Raw genomic sequence first — 17,234 nt, forward strand, 5'->3', positions numbered from 1 at the left:
TCACAGCCCTGGCAACGTTGGGATACTAGACCCTTGGTCGAGGCTCGGCTTAACGACGACTGCCACCAGTGTTGCTGACCTACAGGGCGCTGGTGGAAATTGGACTACTGTTGGTCGAAGAAGGAGAGGAGTAAGATATGTTCAAAGGAAGAAAGAGAAGAGGAACACAAAGAGTCTAGTACTGAGAGTAGGGACTTTGAATCTGGGAACTATGACGGGGAAAGGTAGAGAGCTGGTTGACATGATGCAGAAAAGGAAAGTGGACATGCTGTTTATTCAGGAGACCAGGTGGAAAGGGAGCAAAGCCAGAAGTTTAGGAGCAGGGTTCAAGTTGTTCTATTATGGTTTCGATAGGAAGAGAAATGGAGTAGGAGTGATTGTGAAAGAGGTGTTTGTTTGGAACGTCCTCGACTCAAGAGTGTCAGATAGAGTGATGAACCTGAAGCTAGGAATCGAAGGTGCGATGATCAATGTTTTTAGTGAGTATGCGCCACAGGTAGGTTGTGAGCTGGAGGAGAAGGAGAACTTTTGGTTGGACCTTGATGAAATGATTGAGAGCATCCCTAGAAATGAGACAGTTGTCATTGGTGCAGACTTCAATGGACATGTTGGGGCAGGAAACAGTGGTGATGAGGAGGTGATGGGCAGGTTTGGTATCCAGCAGTGGCACGCAGAAGGACAGATGGTGGTTGACTTTGCAAAAAGGAAGGAAATGGCTGTTGTGAATACTTTCTTCCAAAAGAGGCAGGAACATAGGGTGACCTACAAGAGTGGAAGTAGGAGTACACAGGTAGACTACATGTTTTGTAGACGGTGTAATCTGAAGGAGAGCAGCGACTGCAAAGTAGTGGTAGGTGAGTGTGCAGCCAGAAAGCATAGGATGGTAGTGAGTAGGATGACTGGTGGTGAAAACGACAAAGAGGGCAAAGGCACAGCAGAGGACAAAATGGTGGAAGTGGAAAGGGGAAGAGTGTTGTATGACCTTCAGGAAGGAGTTGAGACGGGCTCTTGATGGTCAGGAGGACTTCCCATGCAGGAACACCTCCCAACTACAACAAATGTGTTCAGGGAGACGGGTAGGAAAGTCCTTGGTGTGTCATCTGCAAGGAAACGAGATAAAGAGACTTGGTGGTGGAATGAGGAGGTGCAGAAATGGATCCAGGGAAAGAGGTTAGCTAAGAAGAAGTGGGACAGTGAGAGGACTGAAGAAAGTAGACAGGAATACAGGGACATGCAGCGGAAGGTGAAAGTGGCAAAGGCCAAACCAGGGGCTAACTATGACTTGTATGCGAGGTTGGACAGTAAGGAGGGGGAGACCGATCTATACAGGTTGGCAAGGCAGAGAGACAGAGATGGGAAGGACGTGCAGCAGGTTAGGGTAATAAAGGATAGGGATGGAAGTGTGTTGACAGAAGATGGAAAGAGTACTTTGAAGAGTTGATGAATAAGGAAAATGAGGGCGAACAAAGAGAAGAAGAGGCGACTGCTGTGGACCAGGAAGTAGCAAAGATCAGGATGAAGTGAGAACAGCATTTAAGAGGATGAAGAGCGGAAAGGCACTCGGCCCTGATGATATACCCGTGGAGGTATGGAAGTGTCTAGGAGAGATAGCAGTAGAATTTCCAATTGGGTTGTTCAACAGGATCTTAGACAGTGAGAAGATGCCCGAGGAATGGAGGAGAAGTGTGCTGGTGCCCTTTTTTAAGAACAAGGGAGATGTGCAGAGCTGTGGCAACTACAGAGGAATAAAGCTGATGAGCCACACAATGAAACTGTGGGAAAGAGAGGTGGAATCTATACTGAGGCCAGAGGTGAACATCTGAGAGCAGCAGTATGGCTTTTTATGCCCCCCCTCAAAAAAAAGAGTACAACAGATGCAATATTTGCTTAGATAGGGATCTCCATGGACCATGGATATTGTGATATGTAGTGAGAGCAGGGAACAGGAGGAGGAGAAGCCGGAGGCATGAGGTTTGCCCTGGAAAGGAGGGGAATGAAAATTAGCCGTAGCAAGACGGAGTATCTGTGTGTAAATGAGAGGGACCCAGGAGGAAGAGTGAGCTTACAGGAGAAGAGACCAAAACGGGGGAGGAGTTTAAGTATCTAGGGTCTACAGTCCAGAGCAATGGAGAGTGTGGAAAAAGAAGTTAGGAAACGTGTGCAAGCTGGTTGGAATGGGTGGAGAAAAGTATCAGGTGTGATGTGCAATAGAAGAGCTTCAGCTAAAATGAACGGAAAGATTTATAGAACTGTGGTGAGACCAGCGATGTTGTCTGGTCTGGAGACAGTGCCACTGAAGAAAAGACAGGAGGCAGAGCTGGACGTGGCAGAGATGAAGATGTTGAGGTTCTCTTTGGGAGTGACCAAGATGGATAGGATCAGGAATGAGTAAATCAGAGGGACAGCACGTTAGGGGCTTTGGAGATGGCCGAGTGGTCTAAGGCGCCGCGTTCAGGACCCAGTCTCCCCAGGAGGCCTGGGTTCGAATCTCGAATTTCCCCATTGTGGGACTAATAAAGGGAATATTATTATTATTATTATAAAGTCAGAGAGGCCAGACTGAGATGGTTTGCACATGTCCAGGGAAGAGATAGTGAGTATATTGGCAGAAGGATGCTGAGTTTCCAAGTGCCAGGCAAGAGGTCTAGAGGAAGACCAAATAGGAGGTTTATGGATGTAGTTAAAGAGGACATGAAGGTAGTTGGGGTGAGAGCAGAGGATGCAGAGGACAGGGTTAGATGGAGGCAAATTATTCGCTGTGGCGACCCCTGAAGGGAAAAGCCGAAAGGAAAAGAAGAAGAAGAAGAAGATTGAAATCAGTCTGGAAAAGGTTACAATGCCATTTCCAAGGCTGTGGGGCAGAGCCATTATTCACAAATGCAGTAAACTGGGAACAGTGGCAAACCTTCCCAGGAGTGGTCGACCAACGGAGATTACGTCAAGAGTGGGACGACGACTCATCCAGGAGGTCACAAAACAACCAAGAAAACCATCCAAATAATTGCAGGTCACGCTGGCCTCAGTTAAGGTCAGTGTTCACGACTCCACTACAAGAAAGACACTGGTCAAAAATGGCATCCATGGGAGGGTTCCCAGGGAAAAAACACTGCTGTCACTAAAGGACACAAAGCTTCGGCTCACATTTGCGAAAAGGCATCCTGATAATCCTCAAGACTTTTGGAGAAATATTCTGTGGGCCGTAGAGTCAAAAATTTTACTTTTTGGAGAGTGTTCAGCCTGTTTTATCAGGTGTAAAAATGGCACAGCATCTGATAAAAAGAACATGATACCAACGGTAAAGCATGGTGGTGGCAGTGTGATGATCTAGGGCGGCTTTGCCTCCTCAGGACCAGGACAATTTGCTGTTATTGCCGGAAAATTGAATTCTGCTGTTTACCAGGAGATTCTGAAGGAGAACGTCCAGCCATCCGTTTGTGCCCTCAAACATAAGCGCTCCTGGATTATGCAGCAGGACAACAATCCGAAACTGCCAAGTTCACCCCAGAAGGGCTCAAAAAGAACAAGATTAAGGTTTAAAGTCTGAATTTGAATCCAATTGAGATGCTATGGTGTGATAGTCAAAGGGCAGTTCATGCTAGAAAACCTTTCAAAATGCCAGTGTTTAAACTATTCTGCACAAAACAGTGGTCCGAAATCCCTCCACAGCGGCGTGAAAGACTCATCACCAATTATTGCAAACTTTTAATTTCAGTTATAGCTGACAAAGGTGGCAGAACTCACTATTATGTTGAGGGAATAATTACTTTTTCACATAGAACCAGATAGGTTGGTAAATAAAATCGTAATTTAGAAACTGCATTTTACCTATCTGTGGGTTGCCTCGTGTGAGATTAAAAATGGTTGGATGAAATGAAAACGAAATGAAAAAAAGAAAACAGAAATCAGCAAGGGGGCAAATACTTTTTCACAGCACTGTATTTCGGGGGTTGAGGTCACCAAGGTGCTTCAAAAGGTTCCTTTGTAGGAGGGCTCCGGGGAGGGATGACATCTGGCCAGAGTTTTTAAAGGCTTTGGATATTGTGGGGCTGTCGGGGTTGACACGCTTCTGCAACATTGCATGGACATCGGGGACATCGGTCTCTCTTGATTTACAAACTGCGGTGCATGTCCTTTAAAAGAAGGGCGACCGCACCTCCGTGGAATGGTGGATCAGGTGTTGGTCGTTGAGAGTTGGAGGTTGGAAGTTGACTTTTTGGGGATGTCTGTAAGGATTTGGGTCAGTACTACAGAGCACATATTCACAAGAAATCAAATGGTGCCATAATTCAGTTCCAAAGCTCATCTTTCGAGTTGCGACTGTGTGGGAGTAGAAGAATTAGCAATTTTGCATGGCGCACTTGACCCCAGCAGTGTAGCGTAATAATGTCACCCACTGATGCAAGATTTCATGCACACTAAAAATATATTTCCAGGTTTGGAAGTGAGTGAGATTTGCCCGCCACTAAGCCAAAAAAATATGGTTTGTGAAGTAGCGATGGCGAAGCCTTGCTCTTTCTTGCATGCTTTTGTTGAGCCTGGGTGAACTTCTCGGTGCTGGCGCCAGGGGGTGCCTGTTGATGTGCCTGAGTCTCCACAGTCGACAGAAGAGGATGGCGGAGAAGGCACGAGGTCCGTTCCTGCTCCCCCCCAAAATCGAATCATGCTGGCCAACATTTAGTGAGCATTACCGAGTCAGGAATATTCAAATGATGAATTTCACCACAATTATTGTATTTGTTCTCGTTCATCCTCTTCCATCTGTCATGGAGTGAAGAAAGAAGATTAGACTATTACAATTATCTTCTTTCCTTGTATTACTGTGTAAATGTGTTCCTTGTGTTCCTCACTGCAAAGGAATTTGCTTTGCACTTTGGATTCTGTAATAATTTTTTCTTGTATTGTTTATACTTAATTCATTATAAAATGCTATGTTTATTTGTAGAGCATTCGCTGGCTCATTTATTTTAAATTCATGTTTTGTTACGAGTCAAGCTTTACATATTGAGAAATATATGTTAAATTGAGAAAAAAAACTAACTTTTTTTTTTTTAACCACAAAATTTGGTGCAGTGGCATAGCGGTATCAATTCTCAGGTCCCAAAAAATAGGAACCAAACCAGTTCAAATGAGAAAGTTACCCCTCCCTAAGCTTCATCTGTTTTGTGCTCGCCCACACGGTATCCATTGCAAACAGGTCATCATGGAGGGGGTACTCCTCCATATACAGCCCCGTTTCTTATTTTTCCCACGATGTTTTTTGGGGAGTTTTGCATTGCCCTCCTGTGGAGGGATGTCTTTAACATATGTCAATTACGTGCCTGTGAAGCCTATTTTGTTATTGAGGGCTACGTACATTAATTTGTCTTTACTTGACTTCACTTGACTTTATGTGAGAAGCATGGTCATCCCAGAGGGGTTCAGAGTACAGCTAATGCTCTTCTGCATCGAGAGGAGCCAGATGAGATTGCTCGGGCATATGGTTATCATGTCTCTTAGATGCCTCCAAAGTAAGGTGTTCTGGGCAGTATCCCCGGGGACGAACCAGGACACAATGGAGAGACTATGCCTCCTAGCTGACCTTAGAACTCCTCAGGATTTCTCCGTAAGAGCTAGATGAAATAGCTGGTGAGGAGGAAGTCTGGGCTTCCCTGCTAAAGCAAATGCCCTTGCAACACAATACTAGATAAGCAGAACAAAATGGATAGATGGATGGACATAAAAAAAGATCAAAAGATCATAAAAAAATAAATAAATAAAATTAAAAAAGCAGTGCAATGTAATACATCATCTGGAATAATGTTTCTACTTGTTTACTCTATAGAGGGATTAACACATATACCTTAGTAGTAATACGCACCAGTTTAATTAGCTCCATCTGCAGGTCCTCCTTTTCAATATAGATTCCTCGATATGCGCTAAAGGCCTTGTTGACATATTGAGGACCCTCTGAAGCCTCAGGCCGGAAGAGCTAAAACAGTGACACAAGGGTGCATAAAAACAGTCTGAAAAGTGCATTTACAACCAAAGCAAAGCAAAACCAAAGCAGATCTGACAAACGGGAAAAAATGCTATAAAGTTACTTTAACTAGGCTTACAAAATTCTGGTTCTAATCAAAGCTATAAGCTTTCCACAGCATTATTGGGAATTTATTCATGTTAATGAGACTTTATGATAATTGACAGGGATAAACGGGATCTGACCTGACAGTTGTTTGTGCCTGTGCACCAAACAACAGATCAGCGTGCACCCTTTTTTGGGGTGTCCTTGGATGGTGTGCTGGTGAGCTGTGGATTGTGTGCTGCTGGGTGATTTCAATACTTTCATGGGCTATGACAGTGAGACCAAGAGGGGTATGACTGGGAGGAAAAGTGGACCATGTTGAGGCGGAAGATCGGACCTGTGGCCGCAAGGTGGTCAGTGCCTGTCATGGCGGCAACTCTTGAAATCGCTGGTGGATACCAACGCTGAGGGATGTGCTCAAGATGAAGGATTATCTTCAGACCTTTTGGTGAGTGGGAGTGCAGAGGCATTTGATGGGTCCCGGCTGGCAGCTCTGATGGTTGCTGAGCAAAAACTCAGGGGTGGCAGGATCTCAGGGAGGACATAGATATCGACTTCCGCACAGCTTCAGGTCTGCATTGCCGGCATTAACTCAAATTTGATTCCGTTGAGAGTTGGAATATGCCACCAAGGATATTCTTGGTCACCAAGTGTTTCAAATGTATATGGACAGAATTTATAAGAACAGATGAGGTGCAGAGGGGTTTCATTGGTGGCCTGAGCAGGGGTATGGTGGCCATCGGGAAGTTCAGGCAAACTCTAGTATAGCCGGTCTATTCTAGGCTGAAACGGCAATGCACACGCAAAGGGCTGCAGCGGAACAGCACACGGTTGATAGAACTGTGTACATCCAGCACTCAGCGTCATCCCTGGACCTAAGTATTGCATCTCATCTTTGCAGATGATGTGCTTCTGATGAATTCATTAGGCCGTGATCAAAAACGCTCAATGAAGTGGTTCGCAGCAGAGCATAAAGTGAAAACGAGCATCTTCAAGTATCAGTATCAGTCGTATAAGCGTGCCCTCACCAGGTAGGGGATGAGATCTTGCCCCAAGTGGAGGAGTTCAAATATTTTAGGGTCTTATTCACGGGAAGAATGGAACGTGAGATTGACACGTGAGATTTGACTGGCACTTTGGTGCATCATCTGCACTGATGCAGATTTACCACCCCCATCATATTCCTTCCTCTTAACTCTAAATCTTTGAGTCTCCCCTGATCACTTCACGTCATCACTTCGAGCCACGTGCTGGTTGTCGTAAACAGAGGCAACAAATGTTTATTTACTTCTACAATTTTCAATTTCGAGTGTGGTGTTTGGGTTATCCAGTTTATCATTCATATCTAATACGACACACCAACAACGTAGTAGAACACCATGATGTTTTGTGCATGGGCTGGCAGCGCTTGTGCATTCTCTTAAGGCAGGGATGGGCAAACTTTTTAATTGGTGGGCCACGATGGGTTCTTAAATTTGACAGAGGGGGCAGACCAGGAGCAGATGGATGGAGTGTTTTGGTAACCTAACCTCATCTGAGAAAAATTAAATACATTCAATTTATAATGAAAGTGAACAAAAGCATTACAATATGTTTAAAAAAAACACTATTTAGAAAGTAAAACATTAACAAGGTTTATTCATTTAATTTTTTTGCAAGTTCGTCTGGCCGGATTAAGACGTTTAACGGGCGGCATGTGGCCCCCGGGCCGTAGTTTGCCCACGCCTGTCTTGAGGTAAGTAAAAGAAGTTTCAATTTTCTGGAAGAGCTCCATGCTAAAGAAGCTGGCTAAAATGACTAGCTCTACATTTCACAGATTAATACGGTAATGCTGCTTTTGAATCTTTTTATTTCTTAACTTGCACTATTTAATTAGGTTAGCACAACAGGATATCATATTAAACTACGTGTAATTGTTGGAACTGGATACGTAAACACATCAAGTAATAATGTTAAAATATTTTATACTCCTCAGTGACATACTTTTTAAATGGAAATATGCTAAGCTATTATTTGTGAAGTAATGTCGAGTTTGATCAAACAGGACTTTCCATTGTTTGTCAGGTAGACCTAAACGTCAGGGAATGAGATGACAGCCACATCTGCATTAAACCCCTGGGTCGACACCAGATAGATTATCTTCAGAACAAGAGTTTGTACTACATCAGCATTCAGACTGTACGGGTTGCAAATTTTACATTTCGTAGGATTTCGCTAGATCTGTGCACAACACCAGACTTGGAATGAAAAGTCAGTTTCCCTCCATCGAGGTCCATCTTCCTAGGTATAAGGATGGATACCTAACCCCATGTGTCCCTGATTTCACCATACATGCAACCTGTTCACAGATGAGTCCAGCGAGAGTTCATGTTTTGTCATTCCAAATTCTAATGTGTATCACTCTTCTTTAATGCCAGGTTTAATTAAACTGTTTTGTTTTCCTGCAATGAAAAATGAGTGAACTAACATTTGTGTTTCCAACAAATGTTACTATTATTTCTGCTTTGTAGTGATGGACCGATATACTTTTTTCAGAGTCGATACTGATATTATTAGTGGTCATGGAGGCCGATAAGCGATATATGAAGCTGATATTCATTTGTTGAAATAAGGGTTAAAATTGAGTCAAAATTTTGAAAAATAAAAACTCCAAAACTTTACTTAGTTTAAATGCCTTTAAGCACATATGTATTAAACAATTTTAGTGATAATGACATGATAATGATTTAATGACAATATATCAAAGCTTTCTTAGATGTTAGAAGATAGACAACTTGGTTTTGAAAGTATAACAAAAAGTGCACTGAGCTTTCAGGCTCAACTGCATTGTCTTATACTTCGATGAAAACAAACATCTCCTTAAAGCTTACTACGGCAAATAGTTTTCGATTAATTGTGAGTTGTAGTAGGCTGATATTTGTTAAAATTTCGGCAAAGTCTGTTTCCTTTCTTTCCTATGCTCGCGTGTCCTCTCCTGAAGTCCCTGTGACTCCAGGTGAAAAAAAGCAAACAGGCAGCTTACTGTTGATTGGCTGCCACAAGGAACCAATCGGATAGTGCTGAGGAGGGGACAATCTGCTTTTGAAGGCAGGGCCACGAGCACAGCAGAGAGAGAGAGATGTTGCAGCGAGCCAAAATTTATTGGCCTTAAAACATGAAAAGAAGGCAGTAATCGGCCCGGCCGATAATCGGTCGATCACTACTTTGCAGCATTACTGGCAGTACTACTGGCAGCGGTTTCTGAAGTTGACTGGTGTTTTAAAATAATAGTTAATATACACAATAAGTTAAGGTGCATTCATTTCTTCTTTCTATTTTAGATTCAGAAACACCACCTTATAGAAAGAACAGCTTCTGTCAAAATTATATTTTAATACAAACATATGTATGACATGCAAGTACACAAATCATTATTGTCATATAACTAATGTTTGTATTTTGTCAACAATTTTTTTCACTCGAATATCAAAAATCTCTCCAACTTCTCAACGTGATGTCTTTGTTTCTCCCCATGGCATTTTTGGTCCTCCTCATTATGTTTTAGTTTTTGTTCGGCCTCTGTTCCCCCATTAGGAGCTCCATGATGTCAGCTCTCCATCTTGTGGTCCTAGATTCTTCTGGCGTACTTGGGGAGGATGAAGGTGATTTCTGCAAGAGTGACACATTGACAATCGATGGGCCATAGCTATTAACTTGTTCTAGGGCGCAATAGAGTGAGAGAGTGATGGTAAAACATAAAATGGATGTGGATAACAGTACCAATTCCAAAACTGTATTGCCATGTGGCCATAGACTGCAAAGCAGGAGAGCTGCTCAAATTGTGTTTACAAATTGAATATAGGTCACAGAAATTCCGACCATAGGTACTACATTAATAATAAAATAATCTTATTTCACTGTGCTCGTTGAGGGACTCTCAAGAAAAATGCTTGCACCTAACCCCTCAAGCATGTTGTCGTCATAGTACTGCCAGGTGCCCAAAGTAGTTTGACCACCTTCAGTCCTGACCCTTTTATGCACATTCGTATTTCCTTCAAGAAGACATAACTGCTAAATTGTGAAATAATTACAGTTTCAAAATTCATTAGCTATACCATTTTAGGTGTAGAGCTACATAACTTTCTTGTAATTCGGTTGTAGATTTTCCCATTTTTGTTGGAGGCTTGTTTTCCCATCCCCTTTCCTCCAGGATGGCCGAGTGGTCTAAGGCCCCGCGTTCAGGACCCAGTCTCCCCAGGAGGCCTGGGTTCGAATCTCGAATTTCCCCATTGTGGGACTAATAAAGGGAATTATTATTATTAAGGTCCAACTATTCTACCAAAAATTATATATATATATATATATATATATATATATATATATATATATATATATATATATATATATATATACAGTGAAACCCCGCTACTTCGCGGTTCACCTTTCGCGGGTTCAGTGCTTCGCGGGTCTAAAAAAAATATTCAAAAATTAAAAACTTTTTTGCCCGGGCACGATCGGGGCTCTCCATTCGCTCCGCTCCGCGGTTAGACGGCCGGCGTGCGCCGAAGAAGAGCGTGGGCGAAGAGGAGAGTGGACGAAGAAGAGCAAGTTCCCCCGGGCACGATCGGGGGCGACGTTTCGCGCGGTTCGGACCGTACCAGAGCTCCGGCCGGCGTGCGTGGCAGTTAAGCCGAAGAGGAGCACCTTCCGCCCGGGCACGAGCGGGGCGACATTTCGCTCCGTTCGGGACCGTACGAGAGCTCCGGAGGAGGCCGGCCGGCGTGCGTGGCAGTTAAGCCGAAGAGGAGCACCTTCCGCCCGGGCACGAGCGGAGCGCGAGGCTGTCAGTTATGAATGAATAAATGAATAAATAAATAAATGAAGAATGCCACCTTTCATTTCACTGTCATGATCCGTGCCTGTCATGCCGCGTATGTTTTTGTTTTTTCAGCTCGCGCCATGCCGTCAGCTGCTGCGAGACGCGCCCACCAGCCCCGCACCGGATTCCCATTCACTCACTGATTACACTCACTATATAATGCATCTACACTGACTACCTGGCGTCGGATAGTTATCCTACTTGCTCATGCGCCCGTACTTCGATCGTTATCTTGTTCAAGTGTTTCTTGTTGTCGCGTTTTTCTTTCATTTCGTTATCAGCTACAGCTTGGCTCGTTTTCTGTTCTCTTTTTCTGTCGATGATTGGTCTCCTCTTATCCTTCCGTGGTAAGCAATCTTCGTTAGTCATTCCTTGCCTTTTGCAAGCGTTTTTCGTTCTATAGTTATTCCCTTTTCCTGGTGTGAGTGTTCCACCAGCGCTTTACGTTCTTTCCGCCGATAGATTGGTATTATATATATTCTAGCCGATAGACCCTCATAGTCCTAGATTGTAATTGGATACTGACTATATTGTGATTCTAATAAATATCTTTGTATCACCACCTTTTTCCCGTGTCTGCGTTTGCAGAGTCCTGCTCAATCCTCCAGCTCTGCTGGAGGATCATAACATTCACAGGGCACACCGGACGGCGTACCAGCAGGTAAAAGTCGAAGTAATTTAATAAATACAAAAAGAAGTAATTGAATAAATACAAAAATAATGGCTGGGGAATAAAAAAATAATAAGTTTTAATAATAATTTGTTTTTTTTTTGTTATAACATGAATTTCACTCTCTCTCTCTACCTGTATTCTATATGGTGTACTGTATACAGGGGGGTATACTGTATAACTGTATAGGTTTTTTTAAGCATTTTTGAAGGGGCGCCGCTACTTCGCGGATTTTCAGTTTTCGCGGGTGGTCTCCGTCCCCATTAACCGCGATAACCGGGGTTTCACTGTATATATATATATATATATATATATAAATATCCACAAATGTCTTGCAATACTTACAGCAGAACAATGCAAGAGCACACATGTAAGGATAAATATTTGCATGTTCCACCCACATTTTCTTAGTACATTTGCCAAATGGTGTTTATAGTGGCAATTAGGGCTGCCAGGATTAGTCGACTAATCACGACTACGTTGATGATCCAAATCGTCGACATTTAATTTAAGGGATGGAGGAGTCCTTTATTTATATTTTATATTTATTTATTTGGCGTATTGCTTTTCCCTTGAAACAGCCTCGTCTCGCCCTTTTCCCCACTGGCTGTATGCCGTGTAGAGCGCACGTGTCTAGTTCGCGGGGATCCGGGTCATCCTGTAAAGCATTGTGGGTAATGAGGCGGAGTGTCATGACTACCCGGTGTTCGCAACAGAGTGGCAAAGTAACGGCACATTTTACCCAGAAATAATTCGGATGCAAACCTGCCTTTCCTGCCAGCATGAAGGTGCTGCATGATCATCGAGAAAGGAAGCACGTTGCGGCTGATGCCTTTTTTTTTTTAATACCTGGCATTTTCTCGTGACTGCAAGCTAGCGGTAGTCAACACACACGGGTGTGTGTTTGATGTATCGTATATGTTTGTCGGATAGGATGTCCTTTATGCTGTGCTAACATATTGTAGCGTCTACTATGAATTAAGGAGGCTTTAGTCAACAAAACAACAACAAAACACTTTGTGTATGCCTTGTTCGACAAAGGAAAGATATAACGCTCTCTCACAACGTAGTGATACGTTCACAAACGACTAAAAAATTCCAGTACTCAAAGTAACAAAGTATGACATATTTGCCAAAAGCCCTAACTAGCATCACATAAATGTAAAACACTTAATTACGTTTTTGTAATATACTGCGCAGCAAACTCACGTTTTTAACATCGAAAACATTGTGTATTTGTGCTGTGTTTGACACCAATGCAGAAAGATCTCTCGCAAATGAGTGATGCGTTCACAACCAACGGAGAAATGTAATTATTCAAAGTAACAAAACCTGACATATTTGCAGTAAAACACATAATTAAGGTTGTTGTAATATACCCCATGATAGTACAAACAAAAAATAATTACAAATATTTTCCTCCTCACATTTAAAGATTTTCCCCCTGTTGCATTGATTATACTGTGTAAACAAATTTGCCAAATTTCAATTAGACATATTAGCGAAGAAGAAAACGTTTCGGGTAAAGGTTAAATGAAAACAAAATTAAAAACCAATACAAGTGTTTATTTTATTTTTCTTTAGCACATTGCATTTTTATATTTTACTCCTCAGATTTCACTACCTTCTACACTCAAAAAAAGCTTAGTGCTTTGTTTACAAGTATTTCTTTTTGTATTTATAAATAGTTTCATAGTATTCGTGCAACTCTGCATAGTGTATAGTTTTGGTTCCATTTTATCCATCCATCATCTATACCGCTTCTCCTCACTAGGGTCATGGGGGGTGCTTGACCCTATCCCAGCAATCTTCGGGCAGTAGGCGGGGGACACCCTGAACTGGTTGCCAGCCAATAGCAGGGCACACAAAGACGAACAACCATCCGTGCTCACACTCATACCTAGGGGCAATTGAGAGTATTCAATCGACCTGCCATGAATGTTTTTGGAATGTGGGAGGAAACAGGAGTACCCGGAGGAAACCCACGCAGGCACGGGGAGAACATGCAAACTCCAAGCCGGGATCGAACAATTGCAGCCAAATCAATTAAGGCCGCAATATTGCCTTCAATTTAAGCTCCACCATCATTTATGAATGTCTCAGAAATGCAGGTACAAGATGCAAAGCTTAACTGATGTTGAATGTTGCATCATCTTATTGGTTTGTACATACATAAAGAATCAAGCTGTAAACTAATTATGGTTGTATAAGAGCAGCTGCTTGCTGGTGCGACATGCCACAATTAGTCGACTAATCGTGATTACTGTCGGTGATTAGTCGACTACCAAAATAATCGTTTGTGGCAGCCCTAGTGGCAACAGCTATTGAATGTCCATAATAATTACATTACATTACTGATTAGAAAACTAAACAAATAAAAACTTAGGATCTAGAAGTAACAAAATTCAGCCTCAATCGTCAGTGTTGTTATTTTACTTTGACAGCCCGTAAGCTAGCTCTATAGTGAGTGTTTACCAACAACTTGAAACGGCTGATGGTATTGATGCATAGAATATCTATAAAACGGCACATCATTATCACGAAAATCTATTTCTCACGGCATTCAGAAGCAACAACATCTGTGCTTCAATTTCACTTTGATGGCGTATAAGAAATTTCTATAGCAAGCATACATCAACAACATAAAAGACAGCTAATTGTACCAAAATATAATACCTCTAATAAAATCACAAGTACGATTAGTATGAGAACCAATTTGTCAATAGCATCGGTTTTGCAATTTAGGTCTGCCAACCAACTCGATAGCGAGCGTTTACAAACAATTCAGAACACACCACTGTAAAAGTAAAGAAAATCTAATCAAACCACTAATGCCATTACTATGAAAATCACTGAATATGACTTACATTTTTTCCCTTTTCTTTTCGTCGTAAATGTTGTTGTTGCCTGTTGAGTGTGTAGAACTCTGTTGTCTTGAGAGGGCGGGATTTGTCGTAGTCTTGCAGGGTCTACGCTCCTTGCCTGTTACTCTAACCCAAAAGCAGAGGATTGGGACACTTCCTGGTTCTTGTGAAAGCACAAATCTAGGGCTAAGGGACAAGAGAGACATAAGGTTTGGTATTTGGATTGGGGCTTAGTATCGGTCCCTCGTGGTGAAGAAGAAGCTGAACCTAAAGGCAAACCTCTCAATGAACCGTTTGATCTATGTTCCAACCCTCACCTATGGTCACGAGCTGTGGGTAGTGACCAAAAGAACAAGATTTCAGATACAAGTGGCCAAAATAAGATCCCTCTGTATGGTGTCAGGGTTTTCCCGTAGAGATGGGATGAGAAGCTCGGTCATCCGGAAGAAGCGCAGAGTGGAACTGCTGTTCCTCAACATTGAGAGGAGCCAGAGGAGATAGCACAGGCATCTGATTCGGATGCCTATTGGACACCTTCCTGCTGAGATGTTTCAGTCATGTCCCACTGGGAGGAAGCCCTGAGAAAAATCCAGGACAAGCTGGACTGACTATGTCTCCCGCATGGCCTGAGAACACATAGGCTTGCACGCATGCATGGATGCATGGATGGCAGAGGCTTCCCTTGATAAGCTTGTAGAAAGATGCTTATTTACATGCGGAATGGGACTCTTTCGAACGAAGATGCATTCTTTTAATATTTTGAGTAGGGTTTTGTTGGATGGGGGATATTTTATTTTCCATTTTTTAAATGGTTGTGCCAGGTGATTAATTAAAACATGATTAAGTTCAACTGAAAATAAAACTGTTGAAATGTCATGCGTTTTAATGATGTCTTATTAAAAAAAATGTTGATGCTTATTATTTTCAAAATTACAGTTTAAAGGAATTAGACAGCCATGATGGCCCATTTTTCACCAAGCGTTCACATTTTTTTGATCAGGAAAATTAAATTAGTCATTTTCTTTTTTTTCTATAGATTTGGAAGAAATTAGGATATAAGTGAAGACTTGAAAGACACCTACTTTTAATGAGAAATATGGCCACACACACTTCCACTCTCTCCATGTCTCGTTGGGAGTCACTAAAGGGACGATTACAAACTCTCCATTGGAAATTATTGTACTTTCATTGCAAATGATGTCCAAAAACGGAGATCAATGGGCACCATAATTCACGTTCACATCCCTATCTTTGACCATTTCAACATATCAAAAGGATTAAGGTCTCTGTGGCTGATTTATATGAGAATGAGAAATTGTGTAAGTGAGTAGATGCACCGGCAGAGCTACATATATACAGGCTTGGATGATGCGGCACACTGCTTCTTTGCTGATCACGGTGAGGACGCACGCCATAGAGCACCAGTCAGGATATTTACATAGACTGAAGTGGGAATGAGCAAATGGGCACATTTATTTGAATGAAGATTTGCCTCTAATTTTTCGACTGTAATATGCCTACAACAACTGTCTCATTTGAAACGCGACAGCTTTTATATTCCGATTCTTCCACTGACGAAGTAGGTCGGTGATGTTTTATATTACAATTTCAGCCATAAGCGTTAGTTTGACTTCCTTTTTTCCTCAAGGCCGCTCCGGGTTATGTGTGCACCATTCATTCGAAAATGATACATTCCAAATGCGGCCACACTCGACTGTAGAGTCGGCCTCCTCGCTGGTACTTTTGTGCTCTGAATTTTTCAAACTGTGTGTGTCCATACATCCATCCATCCAATATCTGCACTACATATGCTCACTACGGAAGTTTTCAAAATCCAACTTTTCACCAAAACTTAACAACCAGTGTGGTAGTGAAGCTCAATATCCGACAATGACGCTCACAAAGCGGCCTCGGCACTCTTTGAAAAAAAAAAGTACCACCGTCAGGCTTCATCGAAGAAGTATTTATCCGAAATTAGAGCCGACTCACACTGCGACGCTGACAGCTACATGAATTGGCTGCAAGCGGTGGCGGATGTGAACATACTCGACGACATAAATGACAATAGGCATCCACAGCACTTAACTGGACAGGAAGAAGCTAATTTTGTTGTGCTAATGTCTATTTAGTGACCAAAAGTAAATTGCTGCCCTGTGCATTGCTGTCAATTTACCAATAACCTATGTGGAGGAATTGGGGGGATGGTCTGGGAAGTGTAAATGACTGGCTGCCGGTTGCCTCCTGACACTTAACAAAAATTACCGTAGCATAAGTCCGAAACATAAACAGTCGTGGAATTCATGCTCAAGTCTGCTTCAGCTTGTGTAAGTGGAGAAGAGATCGGCACGGTATTTTTGATTTTGTGGAGATCATACGAGTTCACGTTTGATGTCAATAAATCAAAACTATTGTGCGGAAAGCTTTTATACTTTCACAGGTTGAAGTGGACAAGAATAAAAATGTGCATTTGAAGTTTTAGACAACAGAACTGACAATGCGAGCAACGCAACCACCCTTGCCTCCCTGCTGCGATGTAGACAACTGAGACTGGAAACAAATAACAAGCCGAGCTACAAAAGGGGGCGTGCCAATTTGTTGAAAATCTCGTCACAAAAAAAAAAGAAAAACCTTAAACCACTATAGAGTTTTTAGGGGGAATTTAGTACTGATGTAAATTTTACATGCAAACCTATTATACAAGTGCCAATGTTTAGCTCATGCAAGTGTCCCTTAAACTCCACAACATTGCATTGCATCCATACCTTGTCCTCCAGCTGCTTA

At 42.4% G+C, this 17,234-nt stretch overlaps 1 protein-coding gene and 1 pseudogene across 3 annotated transcripts in view; one reads left to right on the forward strand and one right to left on the reverse strand.

Moving 5' to 3' along the window:
• azi2 (5-azacytidine induced 2) overlaps positions 1–17,234 on the reverse strand; it is a 48,559-nt gene that overhangs the window by 22,491 nt on the left and 8,834 nt on the right. For 2 of the 3 annotated variants that reach the window (XM_088307647.1, XM_088307646.1), the window contains exons 2-3: positions 17,216–17,234; positions 5,858–5,968 (exon numbers count right to left, since the gene is read on the reverse strand). The exon at positions 17,216–17,234 is cut by the window's right edge and continues 235 nt beyond it. In XM_088307647.1, the coding sequence (XP_088163773.1) occupies positions 5,858–5,968; positions 17,216–17,234 (130 nt within the window). The remainder of the gene's footprint in view (positions 1–5,857; positions 5,969–17,215) is intronic. The other variant, XM_088307648.1, reaches the window with a different exon arrangement.
• On the forward strand, positions 226–1,823 carry LOC148329663 (uncharacterized; annotated as a pseudogene).

The sequence above is a fragment of the Idiotropiscis lumnitzeri genome, chromosome 10 (assembly GCF_059441095.1).
Source record: "Idiotropiscis lumnitzeri isolate Australia: NSW breed Sydney's pygmy pipehorse chromosome 10, RoL_Ilum_1.0, whole genome shotgun sequence".
Classification (NCBI taxonomy): Eukaryota; Metazoa; Chordata; class Actinopteri; order Syngnathiformes; family Syngnathidae; genus Idiotropiscis; species Idiotropiscis lumnitzeri.